Here is a 27,962-nt window from a genome sequence, read left to right on the forward strand (position 1 = left end):
ATTAAAAACTATTTTGAACCTTGAATTGGAGGTTTATTTTCTGGAAAAATGATATTTTCTATGAATATGATAATACATAAAAATTTCATGATTTAATTCAAAGTATATGTATTTTTAGAAAAATAATTATTTAAGGTTGTTTACATAAAGGAAAATGTTTAACTTCATAAGTTTCACTAAAGTTTCACCTATGCCGTGTGATTTTGAATACAAACTAAGGTATTTACAGTTCATAGTCTTAAAGAGGGACTCGATCCAAGGAAGTGGCAATTTGAACCAACGAAAACGGAGTTGTAACGAAGAAATTATGACCAAAATAAGATCGGGTGTCTAAAGCTTGTTTAGCCACGAAAATAATTGGAGAAAAATTAAATAAATCACATCTTTCTAAAATAACATGATATTTTATATATATGTACTCGTAATTTAATTTTATATATTTCAGGACCACCCGTAAACAACACGAGAAGATTAATCATAAGACCTCACGTATGTACGCAACACGTCATTTGACAACACCGGTACTTTATGTACGCAACACGTCATTTGACAACACCGGTACCGTGGGTCAAGATTAATTTCGATCAACATGAATACGATGTGGTCTTTATTTATTTATTTACTTTATTAAGCAACTAATTGTGGACTACTAACATCAGACTGCTAACTACGGACTAAGGAATTATAAAAGTATTAAAAGTATATATATGAAACGTTTATTTCTTAAAAAGAAAATATATTGATATATTATATATGGATAGGTTCGTGATATCAATCGGAGACCAAGTCAAAATTTCATATCTTCAAGACAATAGTGAGTATATAGTCCCACTTTTAAACTCTAAATATTTCGGGATGAGAATACATGTATTTTATGTTTTACGATATGGACACAAGTAACTGAAAAATATATTCTACGTTGAGTTGTACCACTGGCATACTTCCCTGTAGCTTGGTAACTGTTATTTACAGCGGTATTGTAAACGCGAATCCTGTTGATAGATCTATCGGGCCTGACAACCCCAACCGGACAGGACGACCAGTATTCAACGGTTGCACAGTACTTCGTTTCGTGACTACACTTGGTACGGTGTAGTAAGATTTCATAATAAAGGGAATATGCGACGTGATTAAATGTTAAGTATGGTTACCAAGTGCTCAACCACTTAGAATATTTTTATTAAAATGTGTATATATGAAATCTTGTGGTCTATATTTATATCGCTGCCGGCATTAAACCTATATCTCACCAACTTTATGTTGATGTTTTAAACATGTCTATTCTCAGGTGATAATTAGAAGCTTCCGCTGCATCATGTTGAATCTAAGCAGGATCTTGCGTACGCATATTTGTGTCAAAAATAAGACTGCATATCCAAGAACTTGTGTTGTAAAATATGCTAGAAATCGGGTTGTTATTATCATTTGTAAAGTTTGTAAGTCGAAGATTATCGCTAAACGATAATCATCTTTATTTTGTCCAAAGCTTGTATCAAAAATAAGGATCATGGTTTGTAATGTATAATATATGCAGTTTTTCTTTAAAAAAATGTCGCATATAGAGGTCAATACCTCGCAATGAAATCATACGTTATCTAACACGTTCTTATGGTTAAGGACGGGTTATGACAGTATACGATCTTGTATACTGGTTGTGTAGATTCGATTCATCTTTTTTAACATGGCATCAGAGCGATTCGTCTGATATTATTTTGTATTCAGACATTCTTCGATCCAGGGTTTGTTCTTCGAAGGGTAATTTGGGCGTTTTTGCTGATCTGGTTATTCTAGGGTTTTCAAAACCCTAATTTGTTTTCTGTGTTCTTCTGCTTCAATTGATAAAGATCTAGGGGAGTTTTCTTGATTCTCTCTTATTTGTCTTTATTTGTCTTTATATCTGTTGATTGTAGATCGTTAATTCTTCGATTGATCACCATAGCCCAACTCTTGACCTTGATTCATTGAAATCAATGGAAACCTGATCAAGCTTTGGTTGATCATCAAAGAATTACTATTGTTTGTGTTCATTATTTTCTGTGTTGTCTTTTTTCATATCTGTTTTTCTCATGGCTAAAGATAATGATGATTCTGGTAGTAGTTCTACTCAGATTAGTAAACTGGACTTTGGGGACCCTCTTTATCTTCATCCAAGTGATATAAGTAGCACACTTTTAATTACTGTTAAACTTAAAGGGACTGAAAATTATAAATCCTGGTCTTGTGCAATGGAACTTGCTTTACAAACTAAAAATAAAATGGGTTTTATAAATGGTACTTTAAAAAGAAGTGAAGATAATGAGGTACTTGGAGTCCAGTGGGATAGATGTAATGCTGTTGTTTTATCTTGGATTTTGGGTTCTATGACTGATGAACTTTACAATGGTCAGATTTATTCTAAAATTGCTTCCGATGTTTAGAAAGAACTAAAAGAAACCTATGATAAAATTGATGGGTCTGTTATATTCAATTTATATCAAAAATTAAACTCAATCACACAAGGTGGTAGTTCTGTTTCAGATTACTATCACAATTTAAATTCTTTATGGAAACAATATGATACCATGGTACAACTTCCTAGTTGTGACCTTACTTCATCTAAAGCTTTTAAAGATCACACCAGTTTAATAAAACTCATGCAATTTTTAATGAGATTAGATGATATTTACCAACCAATCAAAAGTAATATTCTTACCAGAGATCCACTGCCCTCAGTGAACACTGCTTTCTCAATTATTTCTAGAGAAGAATCACATAGAAAGTCTAATATGAGTGGTAAAAAGAATACTGAGTCATCTGCTTTCTACACTAATACATTTAAACCCAATTCTAATCAACAATTCAAAGAGTTAAAATGTACTAAGTTTGGTAAAACAAATCATACCATTGACAAATGCTTTGAAGTTATAGGGTATCCTACTAGGTCTGGAAATCTTAAATGTACCAAATGTGGTATGACTAATCATACTATTGATAAATGTTTTGAAGTAGTAGGTTACCCTAACTATCTCAGGAAAAAGGGTTTTGGATCCAATAACAATTTTAAGGGAAATGCAAGTAAAGCTAATAATGACATCCCAAGGAGTAGCTCTTCTACTCCTATTTCTTTAAGTAATGAACAGATAATGAGATTGTTGAGTCTTTTGGATGATAATGGTGGTGTTAAGCCTGGTGTTTCCAATATGGCAGGTAATTTTGAGAATTATAATGTGTTTTTCAACTCTCAATTTGATATTTTTTATAAAAATAATATGATTAGTGATAATGTTGAGAGTATTCATTATGGATGGATCATTGATTTTGGAGCTAACCAACACATGACAAATTCTATTAATAATTTTGTGTCACATACTGATGTGAGTGACTTGAATTTAACTGTTTCTCATCCAAATGGGACCAAAGCTAAAGTTAGTAAAATTGGTAATCTTAAAATTTCAAATGACATTATTCTGAAAGATGTTTTGGTTGTTCTAGATTATTGTGTGAGTCTTTTATCTGTTCATTGTTTGGTTAGGGATAACAACTTGTTTGTTGGTTTTGATGATGTTGCTTGTTATATCCAGGACTTGGTGTCCAAGAAGACCATTGTGACTGGTAGTCAATGTGGTGGTTTATATTTTCTTACTGGAAATGAAAAAGGTATTGTTGGTAGTTCCAACATAACCAAAGTTGATAAGTATTCTGTTGATCTTTGGCATTGTAGGCTGGGTCACCCAGCTGAGCAAGCTTTAATGTGTCTAAAACATGTTTTAAACTTAAACAAACAAGATGTTAATAAACCTTGTGATATATATGAAATGTCCATTTCATAATGATTATAAATGTTTCATATTAATTGATTTCGTTGCGAGGTTTTGACCTCTATATGAGACGTTTTTCAAAGACTGCATTCGATTTTTAAAACAACCATAACCTTTATTTTATCGTTAAAGATTTTAAAAACATTACGACGATTATCAAATAATGATAATCTGAAATATAGCATTATCACACGACCATTACATAATGGTTTACAATAATATTACACATCAACTTAAGTCTTCGAACGCAGTTTTTAAACAATATTATACAAGCATGCATACTCCAATCTTGTCGTTATTTAGCATGCAACAGCGGAAGCTCTTAATAATCACCTGAGAATAAACATGCCTAAAACGTCAACAAAAATGTTGGTGAGTTATAGGTTTAACCTATATATTTATCAAATCGTAATAATAGACCACAAGATTTCATATTTTCATTTCTCATAAACAACATGCAATCTGCATAAAAATTATTCATATGATGAACACCTGGTAACCGACATTAACAAATGCATCTAGAATATCCCCAATATACAGGTACACTCATCTGTATATAAAATTGAAGTACTAAAGCATCCATAACATGGATGGGGTTCGTTAGGCCCATAGATCTATCTTCAGGATTCGTGTCAATTTGGGGGTCTGTTCCCAAAATCTTAGGCTACCAAGCTGAAAGGATGATATCCGGTATAATGATTCAATCATAGAATATAGTTTCAAGTACTTGTGTCTATTTTGTAAAACATTTATAAAACTGCATGTATTCTCATCCCAAAAATATTAGATTTTAAAAGTGGGACTATAACTCACTTTCACAGATTTTTCCTTCGTCGGAAATAAGACTTGGCCACGGGTCGATTCACGAACCTATAACAAATATATACATATATATCAAAGTATGATCGAAATATATTCAAAATATGTTTTATTATGTTTTAACGATTTAAGTTTGTTAAGTTAACAGTCCAACGTTCGTAGTCCACAGTTAGTAGTACAGAAGTAAATCAATATCTATTATCTCGAATCAATTCACGACCCAGTGTATACAAGTCTCAGACTCGATCACAACTCAAAGTATATATATTATTTTGGAATCAACCTCAACCCTGTATAGCTAACTCGAACATTACCGCATATAGAGTGTCTATGGTTGTTTCAAATAATATATATAGATGACGTCGATATGATATGTCAAAACATAGTATAAGTGTCTATGGTCTATCAAGATTACATAATATACATTAGAATATATGTATTATACAATATAAGTTAGTTAGGATATGGTTAGTATAGATTTTTGTCAATTCATCCCGTAGTCAAATTAACCATTTTTAACCAATTTTGTTTTACCCATAACTTCTTCGTTTTAAATCCATTTTGAGTGAATCTATAACATCCCGCCTTTTTCCGTTTACTTTCCGTTTAACTATTTTAAAGTCCGTTATATAATTATAACACCTTCCGTTAATACGCGTTTCTAAATTATATCGTTTAGGTAATTCACGCACTCGCAACTGAACTCGAGGGACTAGTTTCTCCAATTGATCAAAGGTGTGACTAGATGGACTAGTCAACACCCACCACCTCTTTTCATTTTCCATTTCATTCTCCTTTTCTTTAATACTTTCACTAAATTCTCTCAAACACCAATCCAAAGATTCATCATCTAAATCAAATCGAGCAAGCACCAATCAAAACAAATTACATATTTAGAATCCTTGCATCTTCCTCTTCTAATCCATACCGATTACTTCTCATTTGGGTAACTTTCTAAAATCACTAGATTTTGTGTTCTTGATGATTTTTATTTGTAAAAGTGTTAATTAGTGTCTATGGCTCAAGTCTAACATGAATATGTGATTTATATGCTCGATCTCATTAGTTTAAGTAATTATCATGAACTTGAAAGTTTGGTGTGTTTAATCTTGAGATTTGGTTGCCTAAATGTTATTAGATGTTATAAATGCATGTATTAATTGTGTTACTAGCATCACTAGCTTCAATTTGAGGTGTAGGTTGACTTGGAAGGACTCCATAAACTTAATTGCAAAAACTGTGATTTTGGGTTAGGGTTTGATATGAGTAAAATGGATTTTTAATGCACCAAATGCTATGCAATGTTGTTTGTAAGTGTTTAGTTGTATTGTATGCGTAATTACCTACGAAACGGCGTATTATATGTGTGCATTTAATTCCCAAATCATCAAAGTGCATTTATGAAATTGAAGCATTAATGATGAGCATTTATTTGATCATTTAATTTGGAAACTCGATATTTTCAAATGATGTTTTTGATTGATGAAACGTGTTTAGTTGTGTTCCTCGTAAAATTACCTTTCCAATGATATAAGATACGTGTTCTAAGTGTTTACGATTTGTGAATTGTGCTAAAATGAAGATTGAATTTTGACTTGAACAATTGAAACTGACCAGGCACCAGACCACGTTAAATGTCGCGGCGCGGCCCTCCTTGGTCGCGGCGCGGCATTTGCCGTGTTTGGTTTCTGACCTACTTTGTCAAATTTTGAAAAATGTTTGCTATGCTACGCACATCCGATTCACATGTAACTCATTCTAACATGCTTATATATGAATAAAAACCTCAGAAAAATAGTTCGGGACCCGACCCGAACATGTTGACGTTTTCGTTGACTTTGACCCGACCAAAGTTGACTTTTAATCAAACTTAACCAAATGTTTGTGCAATCATTCTAACATGCTTTTATACTTGTATCTTGCATGAAACGTGACAACTTAACTCACATGTTATAGTAATCGAGTCGTAACGAACCATAGGACTAATTGAACACTTTGACCGACCGTGTTTATCGATATTGATACAAACCTATTTGTTTAGGTCAATACTAGCATTCGTTCTTGTACACGTTTACTTGTTGAAGTACTTTTACATACATGCACTCAAGGTGAGATCATAGTCCCACTTTTACTCTTTTGAACTTACATTTGGGATGAGAAAATATAAACATTTCTTTTTACTAAGTGAATACAAGTACAGGAAAACAAACATTCTACATACGAGTTTAGAACAAAATCCTCAATTCGATTATCATTAGTTACACTTGCCGGGTATAAGCGAGAACTTATGTTGTATGGATCCATATGGGTTTGACAAACCCTCATTCAGATGGTTCGCTACCGTCTACGAATGAAATATATTTTCGAGAAATAGTGTATGTTCTAACACTATTGTGATGGGGTTCTATGGAAGGAATGTTAAGCATTGATAATTGGGTGCTCGTGAATATTAACTTTTAGAATGTATTACTATTATATCATTGTTGCAAATCTTGTGGTTCAACTTACCTTTTTACTCACTTACTTACTTAAACCTATGATTTCACCAACGTTTTCGTTGACAGATTTCTATGTTTTTCTCAGGTCCTTGAACGTTTTATGATACATGCTTTTGCTCATTACTTTTAATACTTGCTTGGATGTCGAGTATACATGCATACGTGGAGCGTCTTTTGACTTTATCTAAAATTGTGCCGCATAGGTTTCAAGTGTACTTAACTTAGTATCGTAACTTTTGGTTGAACAATTCTTGTAAACTTTGAAACACTCTTACATTTGAAATGAATGCGACATATCTTTGGTCAAACGTTATTTTAAAGACTTATGATCACGTAATGGGACCTAAGTAGATGGCGCCGTCAATGATGATTTTGTCGGGTCGCTACAGATGGTATCAGAGCGTTGGTTGTAGGGATTTAGAGTTCATTGGTGTCAACCCCGAGTCATAGGGTACATTAGTGAGTCTAGACTACAACCGGCATATAGACTTGAAGTAGGAATTACTTGACTACTTGTGCATTATACTCGAACGTTTCTACTCACATCTACTCTTATTTCATCTTAATCTCACGCTGTCTAATTTGATTGACACGCCACCTTGACTTAGTGAACTAATGTCGAATGCACATATGAATTAGGGTAATATAATTTCCGGGATTATATTACGGTGACTCATATGAACGTTCCGACATTATGACATAAAGAATTTAAGGAGAGTCAAGGAAAATTTTCTCTCTATCCTTATTCCATATCATGATTAGTATTATTGAAAATACTAATCAACGGTATTCTTGTGTTTTGAAGGAACAATGCCTCATCGCCGTGTGCCACGCCATGAGACTCCCGAACAAGCTCTACAACGAATGATAGCCACCGCTGTGGATGCGGCCATGGCCGGTCACTCATCCAACAACAACAACCACAACAACAATGTGATGACCCGTCCTAATCCTCTTGGACGAAGTCTTCAACATTTGGTTCCATTGCGAGGTACTGACTTAAATATGCCATAAACGACTCCATGTAATATGAGCAAATGCACAACGGAAGATTTCTTTCATACCTGAGAATAAACATGCTTAAAAGTGTCAACCAAAAGGTTGGTGAGTTCATAAGTTTATCATAACAATCAGTTTGATATATTAATAGACCACAAGATTTCCGTTTATAAATATATGTACACTCGCAAGTGTATAAAAGTATTCTATAAGTTGTAGGCACCCGGTAACAAGCCTTAACGTTCATGTTTTACCCTCTGAAGTACACCAGATCAGGTGTGTTTAAAATAACCTCGAAGTACTAAAGCATCCCATAGTCAGGATGGGGTTTGTCAGGCCCAATCGATCTATCTTTAGGATTCGCGCCTACCGTACATAGACAAGTAGTTTAATGTTACCAAGCTAAGGGTATATTTCTGGTTTAAACCCACGTAGAATTAGTTTTAGTACTTGTGCCTATTTCTTAAAACATTTATAAAACAGCGCATGTATTCTCAGCTCAAAAATATATATTGCAAAAGCAATAAAAAAAAGGAAGCAAATGAAACTCACCATACTGTATTTTGTAGTAAAAATACATATGACGACATTGAACAAATGTAGGGTTGGCCTCGGATTCACGAACCTATATCATTTATATGTATATTAACACATATAATTATAATCGAACAAAATTAGATATTATTATTAATTGTTATTTTAGTAACTTGTACGTTTCATTAATAACTAAATTAAATATACTTATTTTTTTATGTACATTAAATAGATTAATATTTATTACAAACATATTAATATAGTTATGTTTTATGTAAATAATATATTTTTATATAGAAAATCTTTATTTGATATATTAATAATACTAATAATAATAATAATAATAATAATAATAATAAAATTGGTGTTAGAAATAATAAAAATGATAATAAAAATAATAATAATAAAAATAATGATAATTCTAATAATAATAATAATGATAGTTCTAATAATAAATATGATGACTTTAAAAAAATTTAGTTTCAATAATAATACTACTTACACTAAAATGATAATAATAATAATAATATAATAATAATAATAATAAAAATGAGTAATAAGTAAACTACCTCAAAGGAGTAGTCCTAAAAAAATATGCCCAAGCCAGGGTTTGAACCCGAGACCTCTTGCTTAACCAACAACACCTCTAACCACTCATCCATTTCGTGTTTTACAGATTTTATAACACGGACAAAATATATAACGCGTATTTTATCTGTACTTTCTTCCTTTTCTTCATATAATGAATCATCATATTATATATATATTTTTTTAAATTCTCGGCCCAAGCAACAAATATATTACACGATGGCCCAATCAATAATTTGAATTACACGGTCCAACAAAACGATTTCGGCCCAATCAAAAGTTCAATTAAATAAAAGAATTTCGTGAGTGGGGATTACACATACACTCACTGCTATTCGTTTCCTTTTTTTTATACGAGAGCAACATATTATATATGTTGCATTAGCCATATGTCGGCCACTTTTCATTTTAATATTATTTCATTAAATTCCACGTCTCTTTCTTATTATTAAAGCCGAAATTTTTTTTGAAACAAGTGGGTTATGGTGTGGAGCTTCGGTGGTTGTTTGATCAAAAGCGAAAACATAACAGTAGCAGTTCGCTACAGTAACAGAATTATAGTAGCAAAAACAAAGTGGTTGATGGTGACATTTAATGGTGATAACCACAGAAAACAGAAGGTTCCGATGGTGTTGCAAGTTTTTGTGATGTATTTGGTGATTGAACAAGAAGGTTGTTCCTGAGTTTTGTCGAGTTTTTGATGATAGTGATGATCAATTATGGTTTGTGGTGGTGTCTTGATAGATGGTTGAACCCACAGCAATTCCTGTACAGGGTGGTGGGTGAAGAAGAAGGTGAGGTGGTTTGAGGTGTAGGTGATTGTCGTGGTTTTCGGTGAGTCGATGATTAGGTGATTCATGGTGTGCTTCACGAATAAAGTTTTAGAGAGGGAGAGAGATATAGAGAGAGATAAAGAATAATGGTTATTAGTGGTTGTTCTTGGTAGTGAGAATGGTGCCGATTGGTTTACCAATGAGAAACAAGAAAATATGTATATTTTCATATCTATATCTAGTGTGCATGTATATATATTTGAGAATTGATATTTTGAAAAGGAAGATGGAAAAGGACAGACTTTCAATTATTAATTTAAATTGGATACGTGTAAAATATATATAAATATATTTATGGTGTAAGTTGAAACGGAGAGCAACAAGTACCAATTAAGCATAGTAAATTTCAAATCAATCTCTACAGTATTTCAATTCATAATTTGAGATGGTTAGACCTTCAATCAAATAGAAATCAATAATTTCAATGATAATAATATAATAATAATTATAATATAATTTAAAATATAAACGTGTGATGAGTTAGCTGTCACCATTTACAGACTAGATTTCGTGATCCGTTGTTAATCATTGGCGGATAAAAGTATTCGGAAAATTTACAAATTTTTACAGTAATTATATATTTATTTATTTTAGTCTTTATTGTACAAAATTGCTCATTAACTATTCAAAATCACTAAATAAAATTTTAATCAATTATTAGCCCTCAACCCAAGTAAAATATACAAAGTTTTTAAAATTATCAAATAGCTTCTAAATATATTATTAATAAGACTATAAATTATATAACTTATTTTCGGATCACCGTTTATTTTAAAATCATCTAAGTTTGAATTTAACTTTCTTAATATCGATCGATTGACAAACGAGTGCTTATTATCGTTTACTAAATAAATTCGAAACCATATAAATATACATTCAATATACCTTATATATATATATATATATATATATATATATATATATATATATATATATATATATATATATATATATATATATATAGATTTATTTTAATATCATATATTATTTTATTTACATAATTAACTCATATAATATTTTAATTTATAATAATTAATATATATATATATATATATATATATATATATATATATACATATTTATTTACACATAATGGTTCGTGAATCGTCGGGAATAGTCGAAGGGTAATTGGTTACATGAACACAGTTCAAAGTTTTTGAGACTCAACCTTACAGACTTTTCTTACCGCGTCAAAATATTAAATCGTATCGAGAGTTTGGTTCAAAATTAGTCAAAAATTTCCGGGTCGTGACAGTACCTACCCGTTAAAGAAATTTCGTCCCGAAATTTGATCGAGGTCGTCATGGCTAACAATAAAAATGTTTTTATACGAATATGAATTGATAAATAGAGTTTTATTATCATTGAGTAATATGGATAAAACAATTCGATTACTTGAAGCGTATGAGTGGAGCTATCACAAAAGATCGAGATAGAGATTTAACTTTTGATGTAGTCATGGTGAATTTAGAAACTAAGATGTATCTTAACTTTTGACATTGTCTTGGTTGAATTCCGAAATTCAAGGGATATAAAGAAAATCTTCGAAATCTAAAAGATTTGATTCTTCTGCGAGTAAGGAAATCAAGATCTCTATAATTAAATACGGTGATCTGCCTCGATTACTCTATCTGATATTTCCATTATAAATTAAACTCTTCCTTTCCATTATTCTCACCATTCCTATATTTTCTTTCTTAGTTCATATATCCAAAAGATTGTAAAAATGCTTAATCCGGTTCTAATCCTTGTCCTTCTTCTGTCAATCACTTCTGTCTTCCTCCTTTTTCATCTACCATCGGAGGAATCTGCTTTCTTCTACTTTGCCCTTGGGGTTATAGTGTTTTTAATTCTCCCGTGTCTTTATGTTGCGATAAACATTGATATACACGGCTTGTAATTTATGTGTTGTTATCGGGCTTTATATCCTCCCTTATATTTCGAAGCTCTATGCTTTTGTTTTCTCTTCCCGACTTCAAGTCGGGCTAATAATGGTCCAGAATTTGTAGATATAGAGTTTTGAATGATTATAATGTTTTAAGCAGGAACGAACGTGATAGCACGATTTGATTTTCAAATTTATCAACATCACGGAAGATAGAACCATCAAGAATACATTTTCTTGATATGTTCAGAAGTTAAGTAGAATGAAAGAGTTATGTAACATAGCACATGATGACGTTATATTCTGTGAATCATCACATTCCATTAGAAACTTAGCATGACTTACTGTAATATAATTACGTTGGCCAAGTGTCATTATATTATACTAACTCATGCTTCAATTCCCAACACTTCTCCACAATTCATTCATAATTCATACTTAGATTTTACAGAAGTTTCCAATAAAATGGAATACAGAAAACACGAAGAGGTAGATAATTTCGAACAAGAATATTTATGAAAATATCCTCAGAAATATCGAAGATATTTTATGATGATATTTTCGAATTTCTAAGTTCGAAGGTTGATAAAGAAAAATTTTCCACAAGATTTTAACATGACTTTGGAGCAAGATATTCTCTAAAGATTTCATCGGATCCAGAATTACCTGGATTCTTTGAATATAGGGTTTATTCCTTATATTTATCCTTGGTCTCCTTCATGGTGTGCTCAATCCGATTTTCATTACCAAATTTTCTGTCGAGCGTTCCTAACACTTCCTTCTTTATCATCAACTTTTGGCCATTAAGACCATCTACAACATGCTGCTTCGTCAGCATTTTCAAAGTTAACGGATCTGGGTCATCGGTTATCAAACCGAGGTGGTTTCAGGAGAATTGTGTTTTTAGATGATTAAACGCTGATGGTAATATCGTGGAATATAAAAGGTTCCCCAGTAACAATAAAGAGTACGCATATATATCAAGGTTATAATAAGGTTGTTTCGGATGAAAAGTCAGAGTTGACTTGCTGGAGCTGTGACAAAATTTGCTACTTTGAAAGGGATTACCAAATTATTTTGGGTAATAATAACACTAAAGGAATTAGCACAGCTACGTGTTAAATGTTCACTCAGTTTATGAGAGTTTTCAGGTGCATAACTATACGCATCAATCTTTTCTTCCGTAGATGAAGTGCGGCTGGTTCATCCTCTCGATCGAGGTGTTTTCAAGAATCATGAAAGGTATGAACGCAGATTGTAATCGTCGAGATACAAATGAGGTTTAAGATGAAATCAAGTGGCAAACTTGAAGAAATGTTTAGTTTCATATGTTATAATCAATATTTTAATTCATTTTAATTGTCCAATGTCATTAGTCCACATTCGATAGTCCACAGTTAACAGTCCAATAATTCATATATAATTTAATATATAATATTTGAATTAATTAATACGTATAGTGACCCATGTACATGTCTCAGACTCGATCACAACTCAAACTATATATATTATTGTAGAATCAACCTCAACCCTGTATAGTGAACTCGATCATTACAGCATATAGAGTGTCTATGGTTATTCCAAATAATATATATGGATGCATCGATATGATATGTCAAAACCTTGTGTACGTGTCCCGATATGTAAAGTGCGTAAAAATAAATAACAGAAATTAAATGACGATAAATAAAGTGCGTAAAGTAAATAACAGAAATTAAATGACGATAAATAAAATTAAGAGAATGTAAATTGCGATAATTAAATTGCGATAAATAAAATGTAATCAGTTAGCTAAGAGAAATTAGCTAGGATTTTGTTAGCGTGGATTCTTAACAAAATTTCTCATAGTTAATTTGTTTGTTTCTAACAAATTTTATTTTGTCCAATGTTTTCTTCATTATGCCACTTGTTAGATTCTGATAGGTTAAAATCCAAATATGAAATTGGATGAAAATGGTTATTCTGTGGTGAACAGATTTGTATATCGGTGGATGTAAGTAGGATAGTAAACGACTGTTGAATCAGCTTCAAAGAATGTACAGTGTAACTTATTAATGTGAAATCTGAATATTTCTCGGGTATTACCTACCCATTAAAATATTTTCACCATTAACAGTTTGTACAAAAGAATTTTTAATTACAATCTTTATGAAAATATACTTACATATATATTTTCTTCAGATGTCATCATGGATTTAATGAGTTAATATGATATTAATCTCATTTGATTTATCGTTAGAATTAGAATGGATAATCTCCAAAACTTTAGAGATTACTTAATCGCCATGTCGAACGGGGATAAATGATGTAGAACATCATGTAGAATGATGATTATGCTTGAGATACAGAATGAGATGTTGATGCATGGATTATTGATGATACTGGTGCTGTTGCTGATGGTACTATTGGTGCCGGTGATGTTGTTGAAGCTGGTAATTTTTGCACCATATTCTCTAAATTGATTACTCGAGCGCGAAGTTTGTTGACTTCTTCTATTATTCCGGGATGACTGTCGGTTGGAACGAGCGAATGAATAAGGTTTAGAATCTGAGATATTATGTAATCATGACGAGATATTCGAGAAATGAGGGTGAAAATGATATTTCGGACTGGTTCACCGGTAAGTGCTTCAGGTTCTTCGCCAATAGGTGAATTTGGTTGATGTAAAGGATCACCTTCTTTTTGTGTCCAATGATTAAGTAGGCTACGAACCCATCAGATGAATTGGTTGATTCATTCTAGTGACACTGCTTCGGAGCTTAGGTAAAACTCCATATTGGAATAGCTGTCGGAATCCGAGGAATTCGAACTGGTTGAGGGACTCATCTCGTACGATCAGATGAAGGATTTTTCGATAAGAAATAGATTATAGGATGTAGATTAGTACCCTGCAATACATAATTTACATATGCATATATAATACTAAAATCCCATAAGTTACGGAGAAATCTACGGAAGCTGTCAGGCAAAGGTAACAATAACAGATACGCTAAGATATGAATTTATCTATAAACAGTCTATGCAATAGAGGCAGTAGGACGTGTCTAGACTTTAAGGATGATAAGAAAATAATTCTCTAAGAATGATAAGCAGGTAATTTTTGACACGAAATGATAAGCAAAACTTTTGACATGCTGACACGGTCGAAGTCCAGACCCACTAATGCATCTAAACAACTATCAGTTAGACACACTAATGCAAGACCTGGTTCACTAAGACCACCGCTCTGATACCACCTGTGATGACCCGTCCTAATCCTCTTGGACGAAGTCTTCAACATTTCGTTCCATTGCGAGGTACTGACTTAAATATGCCATAAACGACTCCATGTAATATGAGCAAATGCACAGCGGAAGATTTCTTTCATACCTGAGAATAAACATGCTTAAAAGTGTCAACCAAAAGGTTGGTGAGTTCATAGGTTTATCATAACAATCAGTTTGATATATTAATAGACCACAAGATTTCCGTTTATAAATATATGTACACTCGCAAGTGTATAAAAGTATTCTATAAGTTGTAGGCACCCGGTAACAAGCCTTAACATTCATGTTTTACCCTCTGAAGTACACCAGATCAGGTGTGTTTAAAATAACCTCGAAGTACTAAAGCATCCCATAGTCAGGATGGGGTTTGTCAGGCCCAATAGATCTATCTTTAGGATTCGCGCCTACTGTACATAGACAAGTAGTTTAATGTTACCAAGTTAAGGGTATATTTCTGGTTTAAACCCACGTAGAATTAGTTTTAGTACTTGTGCCTATTTCGTAAAACATTTATAAAACAGCGCATGTATTCTCAGCCCAAAAATATATATTGCAAAAGCAATAAAAAAAAGGAAGCAAATGAAACTCACCATACTGTATTTTGTAGTAAAAATACATATGACGACATTGAACAAATGTAGGATTGACCTCGGATTCACGAACCTATATCATTTATATGTATATTAACACATATAATTATAATCGAACAAAATTAGATATTATTATTAATTGTTATTTTAGTAACTTGTACGTTTCATTAATAACTAAATTAAATATACTTATTTTTTTATGTACATTAAATAGATTAATATTTATTACAAATATATTAATATAGTTATGTTTTATGTAAAAAATATATTTTTATATAGAAAATCTTTATTTGATATATTAATAATACTAATAATAATAATAATAAAAATAATAAAATTGGTGTTAGAAATAATAAAAATGATAATAAAAATAATAATAATAAAAATAATGATAATTCTAATAATAATAATAATGATAGTTCTAATAATAAATATGATGACTTTAAAAAAATTTAGTTTCAATAATAATACTACTTACACTAAAATGATAATAATAATAATAATAATAATATAATAATAATAATAATAAAAATGAGTAATAAGTAAACTACCTCAAAGGAGTAGTCCTAAAAAAATATGCCCAAGCCAGGGTTTGAACCCGAGACCTCTTGCTTAACCAACAACACCTCTAACCACCCATCCATTTCGTGCTTTACAGATTTTATAACACGGACAAAATATATAACGCGTATTTTATCTGTACTTTCTTCCTTTTCTTCATATAATGAATCATCATATTATATATATTTTTTTTAAATTCTCGGCCCAAGCAACAAATATATTACACGATGGCCCAATCAATAATTTGAATTACACGGTCCAACAAAATGATTTCGGCCCAATCAAAAGTTCAATTAAATAAAAGAATTTCGTGAGTGGGGATTACACATACACTCACTGCTATTCGTTTCCTTTTTTTTTATACGAGAGCAACATATTATATATTTTGCATTAGCCATATGTCGGCCACTTTTCATTTTAATATTATTTCATTAAATTCCACGTCTCTTTCTTATTATTAAAGCCGAAATTTTTTTTGAAACAAGTGGGTTATGGTGTGGAGCTTCGGTGGTTGTTTGATCAAAAGCGAAAACATAACAGTAGCAGTTCGCTACAGTAACAGAAGTATAGTAGCAAAAACAAAGTAGTTGATGGTGATGTTTAATGGTGATAACCACATAAAACAGAAGGTTTCGATGGTGTTGCAAGTTTTTGTGATGTATTTGGTGATTGAACAAGAAGGTTGTTCCTGAGTTTTGTCGAGTTTTTGATGATAGTGATGATCAATTATGGTTTATGGTGGTGTCTTGATAGATGGTTGAACCCACAGCAATTCCTGTACAGGGTGGTGGGTGAAGAAGAAGGTGAGGTGGTTTGAGGTGTAGGTGATTGTCGTGGTTTTCGGTGAGTCGATGATTAGGTGATTCATGGTGTGCTTCACGAATAAAGTTTTAGAGAGGGAGAGAGATATAGAGAGAGATAAAGAATAATGGTTATTAGTGGTTGTTCTTGGTAGTGAGAATGGTGCCGATTGGTTTACCAATGAGAAACAAGAAAATATGTATATTTTCATATCTATATCTAGTGTGCATGTATATATATTTGAGAATTGATATTTTGAAAAGGAAGATGGAAAAGGACAGACTTTCAATTATTAATTTAAATAGGATACGTGTAAAATATATATAAATATATTTATGGTGTAAGTTGAAACGGAGAGCAACAAGTACCAATTAAGCATAGTAAATTTCAAATCAATCTCTACAGTATTTCAATTCATAATTTGAGATGGTTAGACCTTCAATCAAACAGAAATCAATAATTTTAATGATAATAATATAATAATAATTATAATATAATTTAAAATATAAACGTGTGATGAGTTAGCTGTCACCATTTACAGACTAGATTTCGTGATCCATTGTTAATCATTGGCGGATAAAAGTATTCGGAAAATTTACAAATTTTTACAGTAATTATATATTTATTTATTTTAGTCTTTATTGTACAAAATTGCTCATTAACTATTCAAAATCACTAAATAAAATTTTAATCAATTATTAGCCCTCAACCCAAGTAAAATATACAAAGTTTTTAAAATTATCAAATAGCTTCTAAATATATTATTAATAAGACTATAAATTATATAACTTATTTTCGGATCACCGTTTATTTTAAAATCATCTAAGTTTGAATTTAACTTTCTTAATATCGATCGATTGACAAACGAGTGCTTATTATCGTTTACTAAATAAATTCAAAACCACATAAATATACATTCAATACACCTTACATATATATATATATATATATATATATATATATATATATATATATATATATATATATATATATATATATATATATATATATATATATAGATTTATTTTAATATCATATATTATTTTATTTACATAATTAACTCATATAATATTTTAATTTATAATAATTAATATATATATATATATATATATATATATATATATATATATATATATATATATACATATACATATTTATTTACACATAATGGTTAGTGAATCGTCGGGAATAGTCGAAGGGTAATTGGTTACATGAACACAGTTCAAAGTTTTTGAGACTCAACCTTACAGACTTTTCTTACCGCGTCAAAATATTAAATCGTATCGAGAGTTTGGTTCAAAATTAGTCAAAATTTTCCGGGTCGTGACAAACAACAACAATGGAGCCGGTAATTCAAACCAGGGATGCTCCTATAAAGCTTTCATGGGGTGCAAACCTCATACTTTTGATGAGACCGGGAGACCGGTTACTCTCACTCGATAGTTCGAACAAACGGAGGCCTTTTTAGCATAAGCGGTTGTCGGGTCCAAGATAAGGTCAAATACTCCACTCACACTTTCGCCGGTGTCGCCCTCACATGGTGGAACACCTATGTACAATCGGTGGGTACCGATGAAGCTCACACCCTCTCTTGGGCCGACTTAAGGGAAAAGATGTTCGTCGAATATTTCCCTCGTGAAGAAACCCGAAGGCTCGAACAAGAGCTAAGAACTTTGAAAGCGGTCGGAAATGACCTCAAGGCTTATAATCAACGATTTTCTGAGCTAGCCTTGATGTGCCCAAACCTTGTGAACCCCGAATCTTTAAGGGTTGAACTTTACATGGATGGTCTTCCAAAGAGCATCAAACACGGAGTAATGTCATCCAAACCCACTAATCATCAAGAAACTTTGAACATGGCCCGCAAATTGATAGAAACGGTGGACGAAATTGTAGTGCCGGCACCTAAAGCTGAGGATAAGTCGGGTAACAACAAAAGAAAATGGGAAGCCCCTTAATCAAGCAACAACTTTGCCAAGAAGCCTTTCATCTTCGACGGCAAGAAGGGTTATGTCGGAAACATACCTCTTTGCAACAAATGCAACAAGCATCACTTTGGTGAATGTGGCAAGCTAATTTTCCATCGGTGCCAAGGAGTTGGTCATAAGGCCAACGAATGTAAAAGTGTCGCCCCCGTCGCTCGAAAGGGGCCCAATGCACCCAAGACGGTAACTTGTTACGAATGTGGCCAAACGGGCCATTATAGAAATGCATGCCCGAAGAAGAAAGATAACCCCAATACGCGCGGTCGAGATTTCAACATCAACACCGAGGAAGCCCGAGATGACAATGAATTAGTCACAGGTACGTTTCTTCTCAACAACACTTATGTTAGTTGTTTATTGGATTCGGGTGCCGATAAGAGTTTTGTATCCAAGAATTTGACTCATTATTTTAGCACTCCACCACTTCCACTAGATACCACTTATACCATTGAAGTGGCCAACGGGAAACTATTGAGTACCGACACATATTACCGGGGGTGTACGTTAAACATTTTGGGTAATGTGTTTGAAATTGACTTGATACCCATGGAACTAGGAAGCTTCGATGTAATAATCGGTATGAATTGGTTAGCCAAAATGAAATCTCACATCCTTTGTGATCTTAACGCAATTCGAATTCCTATCGAGAATGGTGAACCCTTAATTGTTTATGGCAATAAGAGTTGCACCGAACTCAACCTCGTTTCGTGCCTTAAAGTTAGAAAACTACTCCGTAAGGGTTGTTTTGCGATCCTTGCCCATGTTAAGAAAGTCGAGTCTGATGAGAAGCATATCGATGATGTGCCAATTGTTAGTGACTTTTCCGATGTATTTCCCGACAAATTGCCGGGTCTTCCACCTCATCGACCGGTTGAATTCCAAATCGATCTTATTCCGGGAGCCGCACCCGTAGCACGTGCATCGTATAGACTTGCTCCCTCCGAAATGCAAGAATTGCAAAGTCAAATCCTAGAACTACTTGACCGTGGTTTTATCCAACCTAGCCATTCACCATGGGGTGCTCCGATTTTGTTTGTTAAGAAGAAAGACGGATCCCTACGAATGTGCATTGATTATCGTGAACTAAATAAATTGACGGTTAAGAACCGATATCCTCTTCCTCGCATCGATGACCTCTTTGATCAACTACAAGGATCTCGTGTATATTCGAAAATCGATCTCCGCTCGGGTTATCATCAATTAAGGGCTAAGGGAGAAGATGTCTCCAAAAACCGCTTTCTGGACTCGTTATGATAGTTATGAATTTCTTGTTATGCCATTTGGTCTTACTAATGCACCGGTGGTGTTCATGGACCTTATGAACCGCGTGTGCAAACCGTATCTCGATAAATTCGTTATTGTGTTCATCGATGACATCTTGGTTTATTCTAAAAGCGAAGAAGAGCACGAACAACATCTCCGACTTGTGCTTGAACTCTTGAGACAAGAATGACTCTATGCCAAATTCTCCAAGTGTGAATTTTGGTTGAAGGAAGTTCAATTTCTTGGTCATGTTGTAAGTGATCAAGGTATTAAAGTCGATCCCACGAAAATCGAAGCCATTAGTAAATGGGAGACTCCTACTACTCTTACTTATATCCGTCAATTCTTGGGTCTGGCCGGGTACTATCGTAGATTCATCGAAAACTTCTCCTTGGTTGCTCGTCCTCTAACCGCGTTAACTCACAAGGGAAAGAAATTTATTTGGTCAACCGAACAAGAATTCTCATTTCAAATCTTGAAGACAAAGCTAACCACCACTCCTATCTTGTCACTTCCCGAAGGCAATTATGATTTTGTTGTATATTGCGATGCCTCGAAACATAGTTTTGAGTGCGTATTGATGCAACGAAAGAAAGTCATTTCTTATGCCTCTCGACAATTGAAAATTCATGAACGAAACTACACGACACATGATCTCGAACTCAGAGCCGTTGTCTTCGCACTTAAAATGTGGAGACACTATCTTTATTGAACCAAAAGTACCATCTTCACCGATCACAAAAGCCTTCAACACATCTTCGATCAAAAGCAACTAAACATGAGACAACGATGGTGGATTGAAACTTTAAACGATTATGATTGTGAGCTTCGTTACCATCCCGGAAAGGTAAATGTAGTAGCCGATGCCTTAAGTTGAAAAGAAAGGGCGGTGCCTCTTCGTGTCCGAGCTTTAAACATCACCATTCACACCAACCTCAATAGTCAAATTCGTGTAGCCCAAGACGAGGCTCTCAAGGATGAAAACATCTCTCTCGAACACTTGAACGTCCTCACCTCTCGATTCGAAGTTAAGGAGACCGGACTCCGATATTTTGCCGGAAGGATTTGGGTGCCTAGTTATGGGGATTTACAAAACCTCATTCTAGATGAAGCCCACAAGTCACGATACTCGATTCACCCCGGCGCCAATAAGATGTACCACGACCTCAAAGAACAATATTGGTGGCCGAACATAAAAAGGGACGTTGCTACTTATGTTGGAAAATGCCTAACTTGCTCCAAAGTCAAAGCCGAACATCAAAGACCGTCCGGACTACTTCAACAACCCGAAATCCCGCAATGGAAGTGGGAAAGGATAATGATGGATTTTATCACCAAACTACCAAAGACGGTTGGCAGTTATGATACTATTTGGGTTATTGTTGACCGTCTCATCAAATCCGCGCACTTCCTAGCCATGAAGGAAACCGACAACATGGAGAAACTCACACAACTTTACATTAAAGAAATCATAGCCCGACACGGTGTACCCTTATCGATTATCTCCGACCGAGATGGCCGTTTTGTTTCTAGATTTTGGCATACTTTACAAGAAGCGTTGGGAACGCGTTTAGACATGAGCACCGCATATCATCCACAAACCGACGGACAAAGCGAACGCACAATTCAAACTTTGGAAGACATGCTACGAGCTTGTGTTATCGACTTTGGTAAAGCTTGGGATAAGCACTTGCCTCTCGCCGAATTCTCCTACAACAATAGTTATCACGCGAGTATTAACGCCGCACCATTCGAAGCTTTATTTGGCCGAAAATTTCGTTCACCTCTTTGTTGGGCCGAAGTAGGTGACACACAAATCATCGGACCCGAACTCATTCATGAAACAACCGAAAAGATCGTTCAAATCCGAGATAGGCTTACGACGGCCCGTAGTCATCAAAAGAGCTATACCGACAAATGACGCAGCGATCTTGAATTTCAAGTCAGTGATCGCGTAATGTTAAAAGTCGCAGCTTGGAAAGGTGTAATCTGTTTCGGGAAACGCGGGAAGCTAAATTCGCGGTATATTGGTCCTTTCGAAATCTTGGAGCGTGTTGGAACCGTTACTTATCGTTTAGATCTTACGCCTCAATTGAGCTCCGTTCATCCTACTTTCCATGTATCCAACTTGAAAAAGTGCCTTGCCGAACCCGATATCGTCATCCCTCTCGAGGAGCTTACCATTGATGACAAACTTCATTTCGTGGAGGAACCGGTTGAAATTGTGGACACCTCCGTCAAAACGTTAAAACAAAGCCAAATTCCAATTGTTAAAGTCTGTTGGAACGTCAAAAGAGGACCTGAGTTTACTTGGGAAAGGCAATATCAAATGCAAAGGAAGTACCGTCATCTATACGCGGATGCGGAAACACAAGATCTCGAGGAAGAAACAACGACTACTACACCTACTTAAATTTCGGGACGAAATTTCCTTTAAGGAGTAGGTAATGTAACATCTCGCCTTTTTCCGTTTACTTTCCGTTTAACTATTTTAAAGTCCATTATATAATTATAACACCTTCCGTTAATACGCGTTTCTAAATTATATCGTTTAGGTAATTCACGCACCCGCACCCGAACTCGAAGGACTAGTTTCGCTAATTGATCAAAGGTGTGACTAGATGGACTAGTCAACACCCACCACCTCTTTTCATTTTCCATTTCATTCTCCTTTTCTTTAATACTTTCACTAAATTCACTCAAACACCAATCCAAAGATTCATCATCTAAATCAAATCGAGCAAGCACCAATCCAAACAAATTACATATTCGGAATCCTTGCATCTTCTTCTTCGAATCCATACCGATTACTTCTCGTTTGGGTAAATTTCTAAAATTACTATATTTTGTGTTCTTGATGATTTTTACTTGTAAAAGTGTTAATTAGTGTCTATGGCTCAAGTCTAACATGAATATGTGATTTATATGCTCGATCTCGTTAGTTTAAGTAATTATCATGAACTTGAAAGTTTAGTGTGTTTGATCTTGAGATTTGGTTGCCTAAATGTTGTTAGATGTTATAAATGCATGTATTAATTGTGTTACTAGCATCGCTAGCTTCAATTTGAGGTGTAGGTTGACTTGGAAGGACTCCATAAACTTAATTGCAAAAATTGTGATTTTGGGTTAGGGTTTGATAGGAGTAAAATGGATTTTTGATGCACCAAATGCTATGCAATGTTGTTTATAAGTGTTTAGTTGTATTGTATGCTTAATTACCTACGAAGCGGCGTATTATATGTGTGCATTTAATTCCCAAATCATCAAAGTGCATTTATGAAATTGAAGCATTAATGATGAGCATTTATTTGATCATTTAATTTGGAAACTCGATATTTGCAAATGATGTTTTTGATTGATGAAACATGTTTAGTTGTGTTCCTCGTTAAATTACCTTTCCAATGATATAAGATACGTGTTCTAAGTGTTTACGGTTTGTGAATTGTGCTAAAATGAAGATTGAATTTTGACTTGAACAATTGAAACTGACCAGGCACCAGACCACGTTAAATGTCGCGGCGCGGCCCTCCTTAGTCGCGGCGCGGCATTTGCCGTGTTTGGTTTTTGACCTACTTTGTCAAATTTCGAAAAATGTTTGCTATGCTACGCACCTCCGATTCACATGTAACTCATTCTAACATGCTTATATATGAATGAAAACCTCAAAAAAATAGTTTGGGACCCGACCCGAATGTGTTGACTTTTTCGTTGACTTTGACCCGACCAAAGTTAACTTTTAATCAAACTTAACCAAATGTTTGTGCAATCGTTCTAACATGCTTTTATACTTGTATCTTGCATGAAACGTGACAACTTGACTCACATGTTATAGTAATCAATTCGTAACGAGCCATAGGACTAACTGAACACTTTGACCGACCATGTTTACCGATATTGATACAAACCTATTTGTTTAGGTCAAGACTAGCATTCATTCTTACACACATTTACTTGTTGAAGTACTTTTACATACGTGCACTTAAGGTGAGATCATATTCCCACTTTTACTCTTTTGAACTTACATTTGGGATGAGAAAACATAAACATTTCTTTTTACTAAGTGAACACAAGTACAGGAAAACAAACATTCTACATACGATTTTAGAATAAAATCTTCAATTCGATTATCATTAGTTACACTTGCCGGGTGTAAGCGAGAACTTATGTTGTATGGATCCATATGGGTTTGACAAACCCTCATTCAAACGGTTCGCTACCGTCTATGAATGAAATATATTTTCGAGAAACAGTGTATGTTCTAACACTATTGTGATGGGGTTCTATGGAAGGAATGTTAAGCATTGATAATTGGGTCCTCGTGAATATTAACTTTTAGAATGTATTACTATTATATCATTGTTGCAAATCTTGTGGTTCAACTTACCTTTTTACTCACTTACTTACTTAAGCCTATGATTTCACCAACGTTTTCGTTGACAGATTTCTATGTTTTTCTCAGGTCCTTGAACGTTTTATGATACATGCTTCCGCTCATTACTTTTGATACTTGCTTGGATGTCGAGTATACATGCATACGTGGAGCGTCTTTTGACTTTATCTAAAATTGTGTCGCATAGGTTTCAAGTGTACTTAGCTTAGTATCAAAACTTTTAGTTGAACAATTCTTGTAAACTTTGAAACACTCTTACATTTGAAATGAATGCGACATATCTTTGGTCAAACGTTATTTTAAAGACTTATGACCACGTAATGGGACCTAAGTAGACGGCGCCGTCAATGACGATTTTGTCGGGTCGCTACAGAATCAACCTACTATGGTTTCATATTGAACTGTATTTTATGAAACTAAACAGAAGAAGTATAGGTTTATAGTCGGAAATACAGTTTACAAGTCGTTTTTGTAGAGGTAGTCATTTCAGTCAAAAAAATGACGTCTTGATGACCATTTTGAAAAACATATTTCCACTTTGAGTTTAACCATGATTTTTGGATATAGTTTCATGTTCATAAGAAAAATCATTTTCCCAGAAGAACAACTTTTAAATCAAATTTTATCATAGTTTTTAATTATCTAACCCAAAACAGCCCCCGGTTTTACTATGACGGCGTATGTCCGGTTTTACGGTGTTCTTCGTGTTTCCAGGTTTTAAATTATTAAGTTAGCATATCATATAGATATAGAACATGTGTTTAGTTGATTTTAAAAGTCAAGTTAGAAGGATTAACTTTGTTTGCGAACAAGTTTAGAATTATCTAAACTAAGTTCTAGTGATTACAAGTTTAAATCTTCGAATATATATGAATCGAATGATGTTATGAACATCATTACTACCTCAAGTATAGTAGGTAAACCTACTGGAAATGACAAGAAATGATCTAGAGCTTTAAAGGATCTTGGATGGCTTGAAAGTTCTTGAAGTAGAATCATGACACGAAAACAAGCTCAAGTGAGGTTACTACTCGAATTAAGATTGTTATAGTTATAGAAATTGAATCAAAGTTTGAATATGAGTGTTACCTTGAATTAGAAAGATAATCTACTGTAAATAACAAAGATTTCTTTAGATTGGATAATCACTCGAAATGGATTTGCAAGATTGGAAGTAAGCTAGTAAACTTGAAAGTGTTCTTGATGTGTTCTTGAGTTGTTGTTTTGTAAGTTGGTTTATGCATGGATTTATGAGCTAGATTGATGTAGATTCTGATGAAGATGATGAAGAACACTTAGAACATCAAGAGAGAATTTGAGAGAGATGTGTTTGATGCATAAAAGTTGGAATGAAAATGTGTTTGTGGTGGGTGAAAGAAAACGTGAATATGGAGTCAAGATATCTGCTCCATTAGTTTGATTTTTAGTGTAATCATTCATGCTAGTTGCCAAATGATGGTTCCCACATATTTGATGACTCATTAAGGCTACCAAGGAGCTGATCATTGAGTGTATATACCAATAGTATATACGTCTAGAGGCTGGGTATTGTACTAGTACGAATACGGATTGAATATGAGTAAATAGTGTTTACTGTAGCAAATAGTATTTCACTGTAGCAAATAGTATTTTACGGTAGTAAATAGTATTTTACTGTAGCAAAGCGAAAATTTACTGTAGCAAATAGTGTTTTACTTGTACATCTTTGATTTAATTGTATTTCTTCTTATATATATATATATATATATATATATATATATATATATATATATATATATATATATATATATATAAAATAAAAAATTACATCATAAAAAAAATAAAATGATTATATAATCATCACAAGTTATGACGTTCGTGAATCATCAGGCAAACGGGGTGGTCAATTTTCTACATAAACTCATTTCAATTAATCAAGTCTTAATAAGTTTGATTGCTTAACATGTTAAAAACATTTAATCATGTAAATATAGTTTTTATTTAATATATAAACATGGAAAAGTTTGGGTCACTACAATATGCCATAAGGCTAAACAGACTAGAGAATATTTTGTTAATAGTAATCATAAAACAACCGAGTTAGGAGAGTTAGTGCATCTTGATGTTTAGGGACCATATAAAGTTTTAAGTCATAATGGGTTTAAATATTTTTTAACTATTGTTGATGATTTTACAAGAGCTGTATGGGTGTACTTACTCTAATCTAAAGAAGAAGTGTTTGAGTGTCTGGAAAATCTATTTCATTTGTTTAAAACTCAATTTAAAAAGACAATCAAATGCTTCAGGTGTGATAATGGTACAGAATTTGTAAATTCAAAAGTTAATGACTTTGTTTTAAGTAATGGTATTGTTCACCAAACATCATGTGCCTACACTCCTCAACAGAATGGGTTAGTTGAAAGGAAACATAGGCACTTGCTAAATGTTGCAAGAGCTATTATGTTTCAAGGGGGGATTCCTCTTAGGTTTTGGGATGAATGTATTCTAACTGCTGTGTATTTGATTAACAAGACCCCTACATCTTTGCTAAATGGAAAATGTCCATTTGAGATTATATATAATAGAGTTCCTAATCTTTCCCATTTAAGGGTGTTTGGTTGTCTTGCTTTCTCAACTATTTTAAATAACTCAGATAAGTTTGCTGAAAGGTCTGAAAAGTGTGTATTTCTTGGATATTCTTCTGTTAAGAAAGGATATAAGTTGTATAGTTTATAAAGTAAAAGTTTTTTTGTGTCAAGAGATGTCAAGTTTTATGAAACCATTTTTCCTTTTAAAATCAAAAAAGAGGATATGCAGTTTGAAAAATGTTTAAGTCCAATCAATTTTTTTAAAGAAATAAATAAAGACAATCAAAATACTCAAAGCCCCAATGATGAAGGGGAAGATAATGAACATCAAATTGAAGGTAGTAGTGACTCAATGCCTGTTGATGACACATATGATTCATCTAGTTCAGATGAATTAGATGTGAATGCCAGGTCACCAAGTCCTACAGCAACACTTAGTGATGACAATACTAACCCTGAGGGCAATGTTTTACAAAATCAAGAAGCGCCAACTTATTCTTTTCAACCCAGAAGATCTCAAAGGAACACTTCCATACCAAAGAAATATACTGATTTTGTTCTTAATAGTAATGTAAAGTATAATTGA

At 33.3% G+C, this 27,962-nt stretch overlaps 1 protein-coding gene across 1 annotated transcript; it reads left to right on the forward strand.

Moving 5' to 3' along the window:
* The first annotated feature begins 2,066 nt into the window (after positions 1-2,066).
* On the forward strand, positions 2,067-27,962 carry LOC139847421 (uncharacterized). Its single transcript, XM_071837094.1, has 4 exons — positions 2,067-2,300; positions 2,418-3,730; positions 27,095-27,457; positions 27,548-27,962. Exons 1-4 carry the CDS (start codon positions 2,067-2,069, stop codon positions 27,960-27,962), a joined length of 2,325 nt encoding a protein of 774 aa, XP_071693195.1.

The sequence above is a fragment of the Rutidosis leptorrhynchoides genome, chromosome 1 (assembly GCF_046630445.1).
Source record: "Rutidosis leptorrhynchoides isolate AG116_Rl617_1_P2 chromosome 1, CSIRO_AGI_Rlap_v1, whole genome shotgun sequence".
Lineage (NCBI taxonomy): Eukaryota > Viridiplantae > Streptophyta > Magnoliopsida > Asterales > Asteraceae > Rutidosis > Rutidosis leptorrhynchoides.

Excerpts from the sequence above, each read along its gene's own strand:
- LOC139847421 (XM_071837094.1), top strand. The coding sequence starts at position 2,067 with ATGGCTAAAGATAATGATGATTCTGGTAGTAGTTCTACTCAGATTAGT. Across the intron at positions 2,301-2,417 it reads AAAGAAGTGAAGATAATGAG|AAAGAACTAAAAGAAACCTA; the intron begins GTACTTGGAGTC and ends TCCGATGTTTAG. Across the intron at positions 27,458-27,547 it reads TCAGATAAGTTTGCTGAAAG|AGATGTCAAGTTTTATGAAA; the intron begins GTCTGAAAAGTG and ends TTTTGTGTCAAG.